This window comes from Psammomys obesus, unplaced genomic scaffold (assembly GCF_907164565.1).
Source record: "Psammomys obesus unplaced genomic scaffold, mPsaObe1.curated_primary_1811, whole genome shotgun sequence".
In the NCBI taxonomy this organism is placed as follows: domain Eukaryota; kingdom Metazoa; phylum Chordata; class Mammalia; order Rodentia; family Muridae; genus Psammomys; species Psammomys obesus.
Window position 1 is genome coordinate 10,358,124 of NW_026594083.1, and position 19,005 is coordinate 10,377,128.

General features: G+C 35.9%; 1 protein-coding gene across 1 annotated transcript in view; it reads left to right on the forward strand.

The window, feature by feature from the left end:
* Ncam2 (neural cell adhesion molecule 2) overlaps positions 1-19,005 on the forward strand; it is a 319,248-nt gene that overhangs the window by 286,997 nt on the left and 13,246 nt on the right. The window contains exon 16 of the mRNA XM_055617845.1: positions 17,286-17,490. Coding sequence (XP_055473820.1) covers positions 17,286-17,490 — 205 coding nt within the window. The remainder of the gene's footprint in view (positions 1-17,285; positions 17,491-19,005) is intronic.

Consider the following 19,005-nt stretch of genomic DNA (forward strand, 5'->3'; position numbering starts at 1 on the left):
TTTAATGTTCATATTAGCCATGTGAAATACAGTATTTCCCTTATAGAGGAGAGTACCCAGATTCAGAAAAGAGGAGCAATTTTCAGTTTACATATTTATCATTCATCTAGTTAATACTATAATTTGATTGTTGAGTAACATGTCTGGTTACATATCATTTTTGTATTGATAAATGTACCTCTCATATACAGGTAAATATAAATCATTTCATTTTCATGGACAGAATAAGCGGTATAGAATTAAAATGAACTTTTTTTTAAGATTTATGTTTTTTTTGTGTCATATTATGTTTTCTACCCATGGACATTCCATTCTGAAAGTCTAGCATAATATATCTACCATTTGCTTAAATATATTTGCACATGCCATGATTGAAAATTTACATTTTCTATTTTCTTTGATTGATTTAAATTTAAACAAGTTTAACCTACTTAGATATAAACATTTATTTATCTTTTATTGATGTGTATATTCTTACTGAAGCTCCTTTAAAATAAAATGATAATATTCATTGGAAATTGATTATCGGACAACTTCTAGAAATTGTATGTTCACTGTTTTATACCACCTTGGTCTCATAAGTCTTATTTTATGATACTTGAAGAGTCTAGAAACATTTGAGAAAATATAAAACTTTCTAATCCAATACTCATCAAGCTCTATCATTTTATGAAGTCAATAAGTGGAACACTTTTTTAAAGCCCAATAAATCAATTATTCATATTTTTAAGTAAATCGAGGTGTCAGATTTTTCTTTCTGTTTTAATTTGTACAGTTGGTGTAACTGTAGCTGTGCCCTATATTTAATATTCTCATATTCCTGTGATTTAACTTCTTAGATTTCTTCTTGATTGGCCAAGCAAAAAACATAGAGCAATAAATACATTTACTTGCCAAGCACACCTGCTTTAAATTATTTTCCTTCTAGTATTTGTTAACATTGTAATTCAACCTTTAATATAGGACCACTTTCCAGACATCATTTGGGCCAACAATTGAATTTTTAGTGAAGTTCTTGTTCTTTTAGAAATATTCTGAAAATGGAATAATTTAGTTCCATAATTCATAAAAGTAGATAATTTTCTACTTATCTCAAAATATTTGGCTTACTGCCTACTCAAATGAATACAGATGGTTCTAATTTAAATATTTGTTCTTTCACTTTAAGACAAGAAAATTAGTAGCTCCTAAAGACATGATATTTATTTTATTTCATCTCCAGCCATTTCTTTATTATCGCTATAATATATATTACATTCAAAAATAACTATAAAAATAGAAGGCTTTCTGTATGGATAAATTAATTTCTTTTAAAATGTCATTTCTATATTAAAGAACGCATAAGCTGTAATTTTTTTTAAAATAAACTTTTTTTAAAGATGTATTTATTTTATATATATGAATGCTCTGTTTTCACACACAACAGAAAAGGAAATCAGGTTCCATTACAAATGGCCGTGAGCCACCATGTGGGTGCTTAGAATTGAACCCAGGACCTCTGGAAGAATGGCTAGTGTTGTTCTTCCAAAGGTCCTGAGTTCAATTCCCAGCAACCACATGGTGGCTCATAACCATCTACAATGAGAGCTACTGCTCTCTTCTGGTTCTCCAGTACACACGCAGGCAGAATACTTTATAAATAATATATAAATTTTTTAAAAAAGTAAGCTGTAAATTAAGTGTTATTTTTTCTATGTTTTCATAAAACGTGAATTGCACATATACAAAACGTTAAATGGAAAACTACCAAGGTTATTTTCTAGCCTGTACATATTGTTATTATAAAATCAGATTATTACGAAATTTTATTTGATGGAGGAAATATACTGCATAGATTAGTTCAGGGTGGTTCAGTGACAAGTTCTCTCATTTAAACACAGGAAGCCCAAAATAGCCTACTCATTCATGTTTGTCTTTCTTCACTCACTATGAAATCTAGTGTCAAGGACATGTGACTGGATTTTATTTTTCTAGCAATCCTCAGCTGAGGCAGAGTGCCTTTCCCGTGCAAGTATTAAACCACTGCTGTATTTTTTTTTTCCTTCGAGGACTTTATTTCACAGACTAACCTTAGACTTGCATCAAAGTCAAGAAGGAAAGTGCTCAGGTTTTCACTGGCCTTTCCTCAACACAGACCAGCATATTTGACCAGCCCGCCTGCCACCTCTGGGGAAACTGAACCCACACTGCCATCACACAGCCCACAGCTTACATTAACGTTCATTCCTGCTCTTTAACACTACTGTGTTGGTGGAAATATGTGTGTTTTGCACCTAATATTATGTTACCAGAAAATAGTGTCACAGCATAAAATCCAACTGCTGCCTTCTTTTCCTCCCTATTTCTCTAGAAAAAACAAAAACACTCACTATTCACTGTCTGAACAGATTTGACATGTCTACATAGAATAACAGCAAATGTAGCATTCTAGGATAAGTATATTCACATATGGAAGATCTTTAAATGTCTTTTGTTTTTTTCATATAAGACTTCATATTAAATAATAATAATATTTAATTCTGTAAATATACTTCAGGTCATTTATCCAATGACCTGTGTATTGGTGTTTTTGTTGTTGTTGTTTTGTTTATATTTTATTTTTCTTTCCTTTTTTATTTTTTATATTAATCACAGGTTATATATTTTGGATCCCAGCTGTAGCCCCCTCCCTCATTCCCTGCCAATCCCACCCTCCCTCCCTCATCTCCTCCCTGCCCCTTTACAAGTCCACTGTTAGGGAGGTCCTCCTCCCCTTCCATCTAGCCCTAGCTTATCAGGTATCTTCAGGACTGTCTGCCATGTCCTCCTCTGTGACCTAGCAAGGCTGTCTCCCTTGGGGAAGTGGGGGGAGGGGAGGAGCCAGTCATTGAATTCATGTCGGAAATAGTTCCTATTCCTTTTGTTAGGGAAATCCTCTTGGATATTGAGCTACCATGGACAAATATACACTCCTTACATATTAAAGTAAATAGAAAATTTACACTTCTAAAGCTTACTAAAGATATACTATGATGCATTACATTATTAACTTTACAAGTACCACAGGCATTTAAAATATGTAGTTTTAATAATGTAGATTGCTTAGTGTGTTATAAAAATAAAAACATAGGCTAAGAGGACTTTTATGTTATGATAGATCAAGCAATTAAAGTCTCTAAAACAAAGAAATTTGATACTCTTTGGTTTTAATCTTACTAAATGGTTTGCAATTCTTTCTTAAATTCTATTTATTTATTTATTTATTTATTTATTTATTTATTTATTTATTGGTTTTATGGCAGGGTTTCTCTATGTAGTCTTTGCTGGCTTGGACCTCTCTCTGTAGACTAAGCTGGCCTTAAACTCACAGAGACCTGCTTGCCTCTGCCACCCTGAATGCTGGGATTAAAGGCATGTATCACTATCATCCAGCATTGGTTTACAATTTTATATATATATATATGTATATAATGAAACTTTTTTTTATTAATTACAGCTTGTTCACTTTGTATCCCAGCTGTAACCCCCTCCTCATTCCCTCCCAATCCAACCCTTCCTCCCTCTTCTCTTCCCTTCACCCTCCCCCAGTCCAACATTGTTTTTTTTTTTTAATGTTTTCTATTTTTCCACCTAAAATACCAATTAAATAACATAAAAATGAGTTGGCCAAGAGAGGTACTGATGCTTAAGTTACAAAATTGCTTAAGTATTTTTTGATCAGTTTGTATAGTTCTAGACATTAATGTTTGTTCAGTTTTGGTTATAAGTATAAATGTCCTACGTACATATATGAACATGTGCTCTTGCTGCCTGAGCTGGGCATTAGACAGCTTCGACTTAATTTACAGAAGACTAGGAATAAGAAACCTAACTGAGGTTTTTTCTAAGAGCAGTGCAAACACACAATCTTTGAACCATATCCCAAGCCTTGGATATGGATATATTTATTTTCTCTTGTATCAATAAGAGTCTTCATTTTCCAATGGAAAAAAAAGGCAAGGCTATCAACTAACCTCCATGCATAATATCAAGTTTATATAATAGAGAGAGAAAATGGAACATGTAAAAATCAATTTCAAAATACCAATGTATGTAGAAAATTAGGAGATTTATAGTAATCTCCTGTGTTGCATTTTTACCAATTCTTGAAGATGCATTTTTTTAAATTATTTATTATGCATACAATGGTCTGTCTGCATGTACATCTGTACACCAGAATCTCACTATAGATGGTTGTGAACCACCATGTGGTTGCTGGGAATTGAACTCATGACCTTTAGAAGAACAGCCAGTGCTCTTAACCTCTGAGCCATCTCTCCAGCCCTGAAGATGCTTTTTACAATATAATCATATATTCAACAATTTTTAAAATCATAACCAATGTAGAAATCTGAATACAGATTTTGTACTGTAGCATCTTCATATATTCATAAAATATCTAGTAACTTGAAACATTCATCACCAAATTAATGCAATTTACTATTGAGGATTCATGCTCATGACTAAATGGTCATAATTTGTCCTTTTTAACTTTTATTGTTTTAAAATCATGACACTAAGAACTTAATAGTTTTCCATTAAAATTTCTAAGGTTTTCTCTTTTCCGAAGGGAAATTGACAAGGACTGGATCTGGGGTTGAGAGAGGTGGTATGGTGGGAAGAAAGGAGAGAGAAGAAATTTCTGTCAGGTTGTAATATATATAATTTTAACTTTTGTAGAAAAGTAGTACCTTTTGAAATAGGGTAAGACTAGTTAGGTCAGATTGAACTCAAAGCAAGATCATTCTTCTGCCTCTGCTTTCAGAGTAGGTGGATCATAGGCAAATGGCCTATGGCTTCCTAAGTTAATCATGTTTTACATAGTATTGTTGTAAAATAGATAAATTTCAAACCTTAAGTTAAGTTGAATATTAAAAATATTAGAAAGATAGATGTCATGAAATGCTCCAATTCAAACTATATTCTGTTAGTAAAATATCATTCCCAATATAAGTTCACAAGAGTTATTCACAAGTATAGGTATAATTTCATATTAATTTCCAAAGTATTAAAACTATGTTAACAGAAACACATTCACATGTTAATCTAGGCAAACATTAACACATGAGACAATATATCAAATTCCTCACCTCATCAAGGGAAATAGCAACCTGAGGATTAACATGCCTCAGAGGACTATGCAAATACAGATGTCAGGGAGAGTGGATTGCATAGCAAGGATGTCTCACAGCCACTGTTTCAGCTGAGCCTGCACTGGCTCTCCTCCTTTGCAGCAGCTCTTAGGTCCTTAACTGTGTGTATTTAGTGACTTTACACCATCATTTGAAAACAGGTCATTATTCCTAGGCTCTGTTGGTAACATCGGTGTCACAGGTCTAACAGTTATGTTTTGATTAGTCTGTTTATTTATATATTCTATTTTAAGGCCTAACATCTTAAATTTCATTATTGAGTAACTACCACTATATGCTCACTACCACTATAATATAAATATCTTTTCTCTATTTGACCCATATATATGTGTGTGTATATATATGTACATATATATATATATGTATATATATATATTCATTAACATCAGAAACATTATTTACATAGTTTCAATTCTTCTGATTTTTATTTCACAATCTGACAAAACCATGTCATGATAGCCAACTGATATGAAGTGGAAGACTCATGACCTGAAAAAATGTAATCCTCTCTGTAAAACAAACAAACAAGGCAAAACAAACAAACAAGCAAAAAACAAAAAAACCAAGGAGGCATCTGAATGGATTTTTAAGATTTGAGCCTGGAATGGTGCTGCCTTTGAGTCTTGCTCTTGTTCCTGCTTACAATAGTTGGAGCGCTGTATACCACTTTCCAAATGTTAGCTTTTTCATCCTTTTTGTAGGGGTGGCCGTATGGAAGGTTTGCATGTGTGCGTGTGTGTTACAGGTTTGAGTGTAAATGTGTGCAATAAAATATGTACATTTATGAATGTGTGTGTGAAATCCTAAGGGTCCTGTCATATTGCTTCTTCAGTGTATCTTTGCTTTAAGTTTTGAGACAGGATCCCTAGTAGATCCCAGAACCAACTGATTTGACTACTTTAGCTAGTCAGATTCCCAAGGTGCAGCTGGTCTTGCATTTTGCATGATGGATTCAAACCGCTCTTAAGCATGTTCAGCTTTCATGTGGATTCTGGGTAATTCATCTTCACTCTTTCATGGTAATGCTTCATCCACTGAGATATCTCCCCCATTTCTTAGCCCTCTGTCATGTTTATGTAACCACTGGAAATAAATGTGCATGGCTCTCCCATTTACTATTTCAGACATGGCAAATAGATCAAACACAAGACATTAAAACAGTAATTCATTTTTTGCCTACCCTTTTTTGTTTGTCTTTTTATTCACTTGATATCCACACTACAGCCATCTCTCTAGTCTCCTCCCAGTCCCACTCACCCTTCCTCTTCTCCCCCTATACCTTTCCTTAGTCCCCTGGAATGGGAGAACCTTCTCTCCTTCTATCTGACCTTAGCTTATCAGATCTCATCAAGGCTGGCAGCAGCCTCTTTCCCTGTGGCCTAGCAAAGCTGCACCCCACAGGGGGAGGTGATCAAAGAGCTGGCTACTGAGTTCATGTCAGAGACAGCCCCTGTATCCCTTACTAGGCTACCCACTTGTAAACTGACAACCAATGGGCTTCCTTTGAACAGGGGTTTAGGTCATTTCCATGCATGGTCATTGGTTGAGGTATTGGTCTTGGCAGCCCCCCCCCCACCCGCAAGCCCAGGTAGTTTGGCTCTGTTGTTCTCCTAGTGGAGTTCCTGTCCCCTCCAGGGCTTTCTATCTCCCTCTTCTTCCATAAGAATTCCGGCAACTGCCCACAGTTTGGCTATGAGTCTCAGTAACTTCTTCAATACTTTGGTGGGTAGAGACTTTCAGAGGTCCTCTGTGTACTATTCTTTGTCTTCTCCTACTTCTGATGTCTATCGGTTTTCCCTTCTGAATGATGATTAAACATCTTCCCTAGGGTCCGCCTTATTGTTTAGCTTCTTTAGAACTATAGATTTTAGTCTACTCTACATTATATGGCTAATACCCATATAAGTTAGTATATATAATTTGTGTCTTCCTTCTTCTGGTTACTTCACTCTGGATGATCTTTTCTAATTTCTACTATTTCCCTGCACATTTCATGATTTTCTTGTTTCTAATTGATGAATAGTATTCCTTTTTGTAAATGTACCACATTTTCTGTATCAATTTTTCTGTTGAGGGACATCTAAGTTTTTCCAGATTCTATTATGAAGAGGGCTGCTATGAAAATGGTTGAGCAAATGTCCTTATTGAATGGTGGGACATCTTTTGGATATATGCCTAGGAGTGGTATAGCTGGATCTTGAGGTAGTACTATTCTTAGTTTTCTGAGAAAATGCCAGATTAATTTCCAAAGTGGTTGTACAAGGTTACATGGGCCCTACAGAGACTGGTATTTCCACCAAGGACCATGCATAGAGAGGACCTACATGCTCTACTCAGAGGAAGCCCATAGGTGGTTCAGATGCCAAGTGGATTCCCTAGTAAGGGGTGCAGGGGCTGTGTCTGACATCAACTCAGAGGCTAGCTCTTTGTTCATCTTCCCCTGGAGGATACAGCCTCACCAGGCTACAGAGGAAGATGATGCAGACAGGCCTGATGAGCCTTGATAGGGTAGGGTCAGATAGAAGGGGAGGAGGTCCTCCTCTTTTAATGGACTAAGAAAGAGGAATGGAAAAAGAAGAGGGAGAGTGGGTGGGACTGGTAAGGGAGGAGGTAGAGGGCTACAGCTGAGATACAAAGTAAATAAATTGTAATGAATATATAAATGAGTTGTCCTGGAGAGGACAGGAGCTCCACAAGGAGAGCAACAGAACCAAAAAAATCTGGGCACAGGGGTCTTTTCTGAGACTGATACTCCAGACAAAGACCATTGATGCAGATAAACTAGAACCCCTGAACAGATGTTGCCCATGGCAGTTCAGTGTCCAAGTGGGTTCCATAGTAATGGGAACAGGGACTGTCCCTGACATGAACTGATTGGCCTACTCTTTGATCACCTCCTCCTGAGGGGGGAACAACCTTTCCAGACCACAGAGGAAGACAGTGAAGCTACTCTTGATGAGACCTGATAGACTAGGATCAGAAGGAAGGAGAGGAAGACCTCCCCTATCAGTGGACTTGGGGAGGGGCATGTGTCGAGAAGGGGGAAAGAGGGTAGGATTGGGAGGGGAGGAGGGAGAGAGCCACAGGGGGATACAAAGTGAATAAAGTATAATTAATTAAAATTAAAATTAAAATGGAAAGAAAAAATTTACCCTACTTTTCTTTTCTGTAATAACACTATAATTGTGACATGAATATCATTCAATATGTAGATTAATTATTTTGTATGTGATATTAAACACCTCTTCCTATTTTTTTTTTCATTTCTATTGGTGGTATCTTTCTTTTGCTCATCTATAGGAAATCATGTTTGTGAGACTTTATTGATTTAGCTTCTGATATTAGTTGGAGACACAGTTCCACAACAAACTACTTGATCTTCTGGCTCTTACAAACCGAACCCTTTATGCAATGTACAATGAGCCCTAGGTACAGGAGTATTTTGTTGTTGTATAAATTGGGACCAGGTCCTATAACTCTAAATTTTATTTGGTTGTGTGTACGTGTGGTCATGTGTAGAGGTGGGTAGGGTGTATGCTGTTGCTTTGTTGTTTTTGTTTTTCTATAATGATATCTGTCTTTTGCCAAGAACAATTTACTTGTTGAGGATGAGGACTATACTTATCAATGTTTGTAAGAACTCATGTTTTCATTGTTGTTAGGGATTATGCTGGTTTATGCAAGCTTCCGAAGGAAGGATGTAACGAATTGTTCAAACTGGCTCTGACATCTATAACCACATCAGCAAACATGATGAGGTGATAAACCTAAAGACGCCATAGTGACACGTGTACCTTGGTGGGAACAATCAGCTGTCTAATTTGATGTGTTACTTGTTCAACAAGAGGGAAACAATATCTGGTACTGGAAACCAAGCCAAGGATAGTTGTTCAGTGCTGGTGAAGTCAAGGATATTGGATAAAGGGAGTTTTGTAATGTAAAATATTAGCACAACCTAGCCACAGACTCTAGTTATTAGTGGTATAAGCCATTACATTTACATGATATATATACATATGTTGTGCCTTTTGTTATCCAACTACTTGCATTATAAAGACTTAAAGTGCATCATAAAAAATGTGAATTCTGCTTGGTGCATATGATTGTACACACTTGATATATTCTGGGGTAATTAGTGGTTTTATACTTACACACATATATAGCACTTATATGTTGGAAGCTTTTTTTTAACATTTTAATGACAATTAGTTGAATATTACCAATAAGTACAAAAACTCAAGTGACAACATATGCTGGAGAGAATGTGGAGAAAGGGGAACCTTCCTCCATTGCTGGTGGGAATGTTATCTTGTACAACTGCTTTGGAAATCAATCTGACACTTTTTCAGAAAATTAGGAATAGTTCTACCTCAAGATCCAGCTACACTACTCCTAGGCATATATCCAAAATTTGCTCAAGTGTACAATAAGGATATTTGTTCAACCTTGGTTGTAGGAGCTTTGTTCATAATAGCCAGAATCTGGAAACAACTGAGGTGTCCCTCAACTGAGGAATGGATTCAGAAATTGTGGTACATTTACACAATGGAATACTACTCAGCTAATAAAAAGGAAATCATGAAATTTACAGGCAAATGGTGGGAACTAGAAAAGATCATCCCAAGTGAGGTATCCCAGAAGAAGAAAGACACACATGGTATATACTCATGTATAAATGGATATTAGACATATACTATAGGATAAACATACTAAAATGTGTATACCTAAAGAAGCTAAACAAGAAGGAGGACCCTGGGTAAGATGATCAATCCTCACTCAGAAAGGCAAATGAGATGGACATCAGAAGAGGGAGAAAAAGGGAATTAGGACAGAAGGCTACCAGAGAGGGCCTCTGAAAAACTCTACCCAGCAGGGTATCAAAGCAGATGCTGAGACTCATAGCCAAATTTTGGGAAGAGTGCAGGGAATCTTATGAAAGAAGGGAGAGATATAAGACCTGGAAGGGACAGAGCTCTACAAGAAGAACAACAGAACCAAAAACTCTGGGCACAGGGTTCTTTTCTGAGACTTATACTCCAACCAAAGACCATGCATGGATATAACCTAGAACCCCTGTTCTGATGTAGTCCATGGCAGCTCAGTATCCAAGTGTGTACCCTAATTAGGGGAACAGGGACTGTCTCTGACATGAACTCAGTGGCTGGCTCTTTTATCATCTTTCCCTGAGCGGGGAACAGCCTTACCAGACCACAGAGGAAGACTATACAGCCTGTCCTGATGAGACCTAATAGACTAGGATCAGATGGAAGGGGAGGAGGACCTCCCTTATCAGTTGACTGGGGAAGGGGCATGGGAAGAGATGAGGGAGGAAGGGTAGGGTTGGGAGGAGATGATGGAAGGGCCTACAGCTGGGATACAAAGTGAATAAACTATAATCAATAATAATAAAAAGAGTCCTTCCTTCTGTGTTCAAACAGGTGAGCCTTTGAGAGTTTGTACTTCCAACCACATGACACCCTTGCACTGCATAAACTTATGGCCATCTCATGGCACTAAGTGCACTTAGTTCAACTTCAAAACCACCCATAGCCAGTAATATCTCCAACCCTCTCAATTTTAAAGTCAGAAGTGTCTTCTGAGACACAAGAAAGTCTTTAACCTTGAGAATCTATAACATCAAAACACAGTTACATGGTTTTGACATACAATGGAGCAAACATAACCTTGGTGAAAGTATGAATTAGGGAAATATCAAGGACTGGTTAGACAAAAGGAAGACAAAGTGCATTAGGTTAAACAAAGTGCATTAGGAAACATGGAAACCAAATCCTGTATCTTTATTGTTAGCATCTGGGTTTTGTGGTAAAGCTATCTGACTGGCAATGGACTAAAATGGACCTACTATTCCAGATGTGCTGCCTGCATCACAGCCATCCTGCTCTGCAGCTGAATCCACATCCTCTTGCAGCTTTTCTTAGTAGATGTCTCATCACTCTCTTGCCTTTATAGTCTTGGGTCCCTCCTGTCACTTTGCCTCATGTTCACACCCTTACGGCATGGCCTCACATAAGTCCTTGCTCACTTGCTGATTGTACCATACCCTACTTTAAAAGAGTGGTTCTCTGTTATTTTCAAACTCATATGGCTGAAAAAACAGTACTACATGGAATATGTTGCCCATTCCTACTGCATGTGAGTGGTCCCTATACTCTTGGATAGTTGCTTCTTTATCTCATTTTTTGCCTGATTGGTTCAATCTCCTAGGCAGTTGGTTTTTGAGCAGTTCTCTACTTGAGCGGCATTCTCAATTGAGCTTTCCCAGTCTCTAGCCACTGTTGCTGTCTTACACATATCTTCCCTCTTGAACAACCCACCCAGTTTTTGATAGTCTTAAAACGTTCTTACTGAAAGTCCAGTGCAAACTTCCTCAGCCTCTCTTTCTGTTGTTTGCTTCCTTTGCTGATTTCATTCTCTCTCATCGGAAGCAGAGAGCTCTCCAAACAGCACAGACAGACTCTGAACCATTCCTCTTTCTTAATAAAGGTTTGTATTCTGTTTGCTTTTAAATCTACAGATATAGAGATATTTCTCATTTCTTATATCCATTATACAACTTCCCCCTGCTAATTCCATGGATATTGTATCAACATGTCTGTATTTAGATTTTCTGTGAAGTGGACAAACTTCATTTCCTGCTGTCTTAGATCCTTTTCTTTGATTTCATTCTTGCTGCCCTGAGGTTAGGTTTCTTCATATTTGTAATGCTTGGGGCGGGAACCAGGGGGATAAAACAGGTTTTTGAAGGAGCCTGATGCTATGTCAGGTGAAATATTATCAAACATTTTAAATTTAAGTTAATTGATTCTTTCAGTTATACAAGCAACTCTTAAAGATACATTTTAATAACATTTGATTTTTTTCATTGTGTTTTTAGAAAATTTTATAAAATCTTCAATTAATTTAAATTCTTCATTTAGAACTGCTCAAAATCACTAATATTTTTTTTGTGTTGGATATGATAAAAAAAGCTGAGGTGTTCTTTATTCTTCAAAAGACCAAAGTTCACTGCAATATAGACATACACATCATATTTCTATCTGCAGCTTCTTCTTTCACACATACATATATATCTGTTAATACTGAGATTATCAACTGATATTTAAGATGTATTGTACTGGCTTGATTAGTTAACAGCTTATACCCAGGAGCTTAAAGACCTAGCTCTAATGTGAGAACAAAGAATATTGAGTATATGTTAGCACAATGAAAACCAACAAAGTTTTGAATATATTCTCTATTTTCTATATTTTCCTATAGTATTGAGCAAATTCTTTTTTGAAAATAATGATGAATGTCTAAATTAAAACTTAGAATTTGTTCTCTTTGTCATTTTCACAACTTGCCAAGTTCTACAAAAAATTTTAATAAACCTATGACATATACACAGAGAAAATGTAGTTTAATACAGTACTAAAGTAATGAGTCAAAAAGTAAAGCTACTTTGAATGTATTAGAACAATGTTTTCTAAACTCGTGTACATGGTGTCAAATATAATAACCTTCATGTCAAAATAACAGTGTTTCAGCGTACGGATGTCTTGTGTAATATAAATATATGACATGTATAAAAAAATAAATTTAATTTGTTTTTTCTTTGTTCTGATCTTTGATTTGATTGAAACAAACAATTATGGAATGACTAGGGAAGAGATTGGTTTTGGTTGTCTAATTTCTAAGTTTCTCAGAGTTGGAGTGATGTAGTTGAGAAATAGAACACAGAGACTGTCCATCACTTCTACTGCATGATTTGAATAATAAACTATAAGAGAAGATAGCAATTTACAGTTTTATGCTTAAACTTTTGGACCCTAAACATTTCTAACAAAATGGTATTTTTGTAAAAATAATATTAAAGATAGCTAAACCACAAAGCTTATGACAGAAACATGCTTTGTAATTTATATTCTTCCTTTGAGCCCAGCTAGTGATTAAGATGTTGTTATTTAACTAATACTATAGAATAATGTATAATAAATATTTTCTATAAGAATAGTATATAAGCTGGACTTGGTGGATGACGCCTACGATCCCAGCAGAAGCAGAAGCAGGTGGATCTCTTTGAGTCTAAGGCAAGCCCAGTCTACAAACACAAGTCCAGGACAGCCAAACTACACAGAGAAATTTTTTTTAGAAAATCCAGGAAAAAAAAGATATTATATAAACTAACATATACTCTTCTAAACGACTACCTTTGAGTGTTAAAATCCAGTTTTGCAATTATTTAGATAAAACTTAGGGTTAGTTTATTCTAAACTTCTAACCTTTTTCTTTTTAATTTTATTTATATATTTATTTATTGCAATTTATTCACTTTGTATCCCAGCTGTAGCCCCCTCCCTTGTCTCCTTCCAATCCCATCCTCCCTCCCTCTTTTCCCCCTATGCCATTTCCTTAGTCCCCTGATAGAGGAGGATCCCTCCCCTTCTATCTAAGCCTAGCTTATCAGGTCTCATCAAGGCTGGCTGCATCATCTTCCTCTGTGCAAAGCTGCACCTCCTAGGGCAAAGTGATCAAAGAGCCAGCCACTGAGTTCATGTCAAAGACAGTCCCTGTACCCCTTACTAGGGAACCTACTTGGAAACTGAGAGCCAATGGGCTCTCCTTTGAACAGGGGGTGTAGGTCTTCCCCATGCGTGGACCTTGGTTGGGTTATCAGTCTCTGCAGGCGCCCCGGGGCCCAGGTATTTTTACTCTGTTCATCTCCCTGTGGAGTTCCTGTCCTCTCCAGGTCTTTCTATCTCCCTCTTCTTCCATAAGGGTTCTGGCACTCTGCCCAAGGTTTCGCTCTGAGTCTCAGCCTCTGCTTTGATACCTTGATCAACAGAGTCTTCCATAGGTCCTCTGTGGAAGGTTACTTTCCTGTTCTTTGCCTTTTCCTACTTCCAATGTCTATCCTGTTCATCCTTCTGAATGAGGATTAAGCATCTTCCCTAGGGTCCTCTTTGTTGTTTAGCTTCTTTATGGCTATAGATTTTAGTATGTTTATCCGATATTTTATAGCTAATATTCACTTATAAGTGAGTATGTATCAAATGTGTCTTCTGCTTCTGGGTTACCTCACTCAGAATTATCTTTTCTAGTTCCCACCTGCAAATCTCATGATTTCCTTTCCTTTTTTTTTTTTTTTTTTAATTGCTGCGTAGTTGTGTAAAATGTACCACACTTTCTTATCCATTCTTCTGTTGAGGGACATCCAGGTTGTTTCCAGATTCTGGCTATTACAAATAAAGCTGCTATAAACATAGTTGAGCAAAAGTCCTTATTGAAAGGTGGGGCATCTTTTGGGCATATGCCTAGATCTTGTGGTGGCACTATTAGTTAGGGAAGTTATTTCTTTGGGCTTCAATTTTCCTTGTGTAATGCAGATCTAAAATATATATTTCTCTGTGATGATTTCTTATGAAAGTATAAAATGTCATTATAAATATTATTAAAGCCTGACTTGATTTCTCTTCTATTCCAGTTTGCTATACAATTAAGTCACTTCTAACATAAAAAATTGCCCTTGAGTTCATGTTAGTTTTCAAATGACAATATTATCACATTAATGTGTATGCATGTTTAGGTCGACATTGAAAGTACAAATTATTAGTAAATAAAACTGTGTGTCAAAGAAAATTGGTAGCATGGAAACAAATGAAGATTTAAACTTTACAGTTAATATTAACCAATCTTACATTAAAATGCATTTAAATGCATTTTTTACCCTTTATTAAAATTATAAAATATCAAAACTAAATACTTACAATATAAATATACTTTCTATTTAATTTTGTTATCTTTTTCTCACTTATTGCTGTTATTTATTTTACATCCTTGTAGCCTCTTTCCTCCTCCCCTCCCAGTCCCGACCAAGGTCCCCTCCTCTTCTCCCTCCCTTTTTTGTCAGATGAAGGGAACTTCCTTTCCCATCCAAACCATCTCATCAAATTCCATCAGGACTGAACTTATCCTCTTTCCCTGCGACATTTCCCTGCGACAAGTGAGGATATATAAATCTTACTCGGAAGGAGAGATGGAATAGACGGGGGTAATGGATGAAGAGGGGGGCACAGAGAGTTAAGAGGTGGGACTTAGACCTGAGGAGAGCAAGGGCAAGAGGACAGAAGGCCTGCAGAGAAACTGATGATGAGGGTATGCTCCTGGGAGGATATGAGGGGGATTAATCTTATTACTTATATTTTACCTTTACATAAATAATTCCAATATCACACATGTAATCTGATATTTAAAGTGCTTAATTTTATTTCTTTAGGAAATGAAAGCTATTTGCCATCAATTATCATTATTTTTAAATATTTTGTAAATATCAATTTTCCTAAAGATAGAAATGGCGATCAATGTACTTACATAAATCTAAAAACCATACACAAAATGTATTACAAAGTTAGCCAGCCTTCCTCAGTCATTTTGTAAAACTTGTTTTTAAAAGAATAACATCAGTGAATAAGAGATTCCATTCATCTTTGGTTTGTGAGTGGAAATACATCAGCAGCATTCCTTCAAGTTTAATCACAAACAGTATTATTTAGTATTTATTTAATGTAATATGGCAACAGCAACAATAAAAGCTAGTAGTTGTTGAATGTTCAGCTTGCTGCTCATTTCGGGTAGTTGTTTGCATAACTGTCTATTTAAATAAGGACGCATACTAAGCTTGGAAAAATGAGACAGAAGCTTATAAGAATGTAATACACTAGTGTTTCGAACAAGGATTTTTGGACTTCTAATGGTGCAGATTGCAGCACAGAGCAGTAGTTTATCTTTAAAACAGGCATATTTGAGTTTTTGTCACTCAGCAGCCATAGTAACATTGATCTGTAGAATTTATTTCCACATGCTTTGTGTGGCTGTGAGAAGAATTTAAATGAGTTATGAAGTCTTATCCATGTGCACTTCTTCTACTTATCCTCTTTGAAATTTGTTTTTAGATCATGTCCAGCAGCCCAAAGAGCCACATATGATTTTAAGTTAAAGTTTCAATTTATGCATAATCTATGATATATATATATAATAAATATATATATATAAACATCTATAGTTTTCATTTTTGTTTTATAACAGTTATGGAGAGAACATTCAGTTTTTATTTTTGGTAGTAAATATATTTCATCCTTAAAGAGCTGTACAATTTTGTAATATATAAATTTCTTGGAATATATTGATATTCATACTCAGAAGTGAATGTGTAGTCATACCTTTCTTTCCTCTAGGTAAGACAATATTTAATTTACTTTCAATGGTTCTCATTTTCCTTCTTACATTGTTATGATTGGATAATCTTGTCATGTTAGACTACAAATATAGGGTCATTGACTTTTTTTCATTACTAGCCGCCTCTCAATCTTTCTACATTTCCCCGTATTCTTTCCTCCTCCCAATCTCCTACCTCTTCACAGAGCATGCATGCCACTTGGTGCTACCCACAAACCCATGCCAAGAAAAATTGGTCCATCTCAGAACTTTACCTCATTAAGACAACAGCTAATAAAGATTCTTAAAAAATCAATTTGCATGATGCTTGTAATTTGCTAAAATATTACCTGCAAAACCACAAGCAACCAACTTTCCTGAAGTGATGATTTAAAAATTATTCATAGCAGGTATTGTGAAAGCGAAGTGCTTGAAGACATCCAGTTAAAGTTTTAGTCTGAATACCAAAGAGTATCATAGTGAAGACTCACATGACTCTTCTCTAATGAAAATAATATGTATTCTTAAACACTGTGATTAACTATGACTGATATTTTGGTATTGCTCAGGATATGATAATATTTATTTTTTTCCCCTACAGCAAATTGAGAACTACACCAAAAAGAAGTTACTTATACTTTTTCTAAAATAAATAAATAAATAAATAAATGAAAAATATTTAACTTTTTAACATGTCACTTCTTAAAATATGGCTTTGTAGCCAGAAAATAGGTCCCCAAAATCAAGGAAGTGAAGGCTATCGGTCACTTCTACATGTTCTCTTCACCTATATTTGAGCGTTTATTTTATTGGCAATTACTTTTAAAATAGTGTTTCCTATTTTGTAATGTGGAGATTTTATGGAGTTCTTTTTTGTTGTTGTTTTTCTTTTTGATTAAGACACACTTTTTAATGGCCTTGGGCTAGGAGCCATCATTGGCCTTGGAGTCGCGGCCCTTTTGCTAATCCTTGTGGTAACAGATGTCAGCTGCTTCTTCATTCGACAATGTGGGTTACTAATGTGCATCACCAGGAGAATGTGTGGGAAGAAAAGTGGCTCCAGTGGAAAAAGTAAAGAGCTAGAAGAAGGAAAAGCAGCGTACCTGTAAGTATTAGACACCAGCAACCCTCCCTAGGGGAGCACAATTCAATGTGCATGCATTGTTTGGGGCTGCCTCTTTTCACTTTTTCTTCATTAATTTATGAGGCTGTCTTCTAAGCCACATCCGAAGGTTCCATAAAATACACTGCGAATATCACTGTTTGTGCTTGACCTTAACTCTGTACAGTATGCATACTTGCATACACACACATAAGCGCACACATAAACACACTCGCACACAGGCACAAATAATATTGTATCTAATTTCATTAAGTTAGTTCTTTGACAGTTTCATACTTGTATAAAATTACTGTCAGCCCACAACTCCTTCAGCTAAATCACAGTCTCCACGCATAATGAAGGGATTGTTTTGTTTGTTTGTTTGTTTGTTGTATTATGAGTTTCATATATTCTTTTTCCTTATGCACATGTGTAGCCATAAAAGGGTCATATATATATATACATATATATATATATATATACATATATGTATATATATATATATAATAGTTATATAATTTTGTTTGCCTAATAGTTATTTTTATTGTCTTGAATGTTATTACTTAAATTTTAGTCCTTGATTATCATTTTAAAAATCAAATATTATTTAAAGTTTAAGTTAAAACTATATTAGAATGATATGCATGTTCTGCTACTTAGATTTTGGTCACCTTGATACATGTGGGAGTCATCTGAGAACAAACAAGGAACCTCAATTGAGAAAATGCACAGAACAGACCATTCTGAAGGCATTTCTGTAGAACATGTTTAGCTCTGTAACTCATACTGTTGCTCTATGGTCTTTAGTTGATGCAGTCTCTTCAGTGCCCCACAGGGCATGCTTTTGTTTGCTTTGTTAGTCTCCTTGTGGGTCTCCTGTCCTCCCCAGATCCTTTTATACCCCCTGTCTTCCATAAGATTTCCTGTGCTCTGCTCAAAGTCTGGGTGTGAGACTCTGCCTCTGCTTTGATCCCCTGCTGCTTGGAGTCTTCTAGAGGACATCTGTGGGAGGCTCCAGTCCTGTTCCCTCTCTTCCCTCTCTTCTGTTTTCCCATCTAAATGAGAAACAAGCAACTTCCCTACAGTCCTACTTGTTGTTTAGCTTCTTTAGGTTTGTAGATTTTCAGTATGTTTATCTGTTTTTAAGTGTTTCTCTGCCATTTAGTATTCCTCTCTTGAAAATTATCTGTTTAGCTCTGTAACTCATTTTTTTTTTTTTTAATTGGATTATTTGGTTTGGTGTTGCTTAACTTCTTGAGTTCTTTGTATGTTTGGGATATTAGCCCTCTGTCAGATACAAAGTTGGTGGAGATCCTTTCCGAGTGTGTAGGCTAGCATTTTGTTCGGTTACAGCGTCCTTTGTTTACAGTTAAACCTTTTCATTTTCATGAGGTCCCAGTTTTTTGACTGCTGATCTTAGAGCCTGTGTTGTTGGTGTTCTGTTCAGGAAGTTGTGTCCTGAGCCAATGAGTTCAAGAATCTTCCCCATTTTTTTCTTCTAACAGATTTACTGTGGCG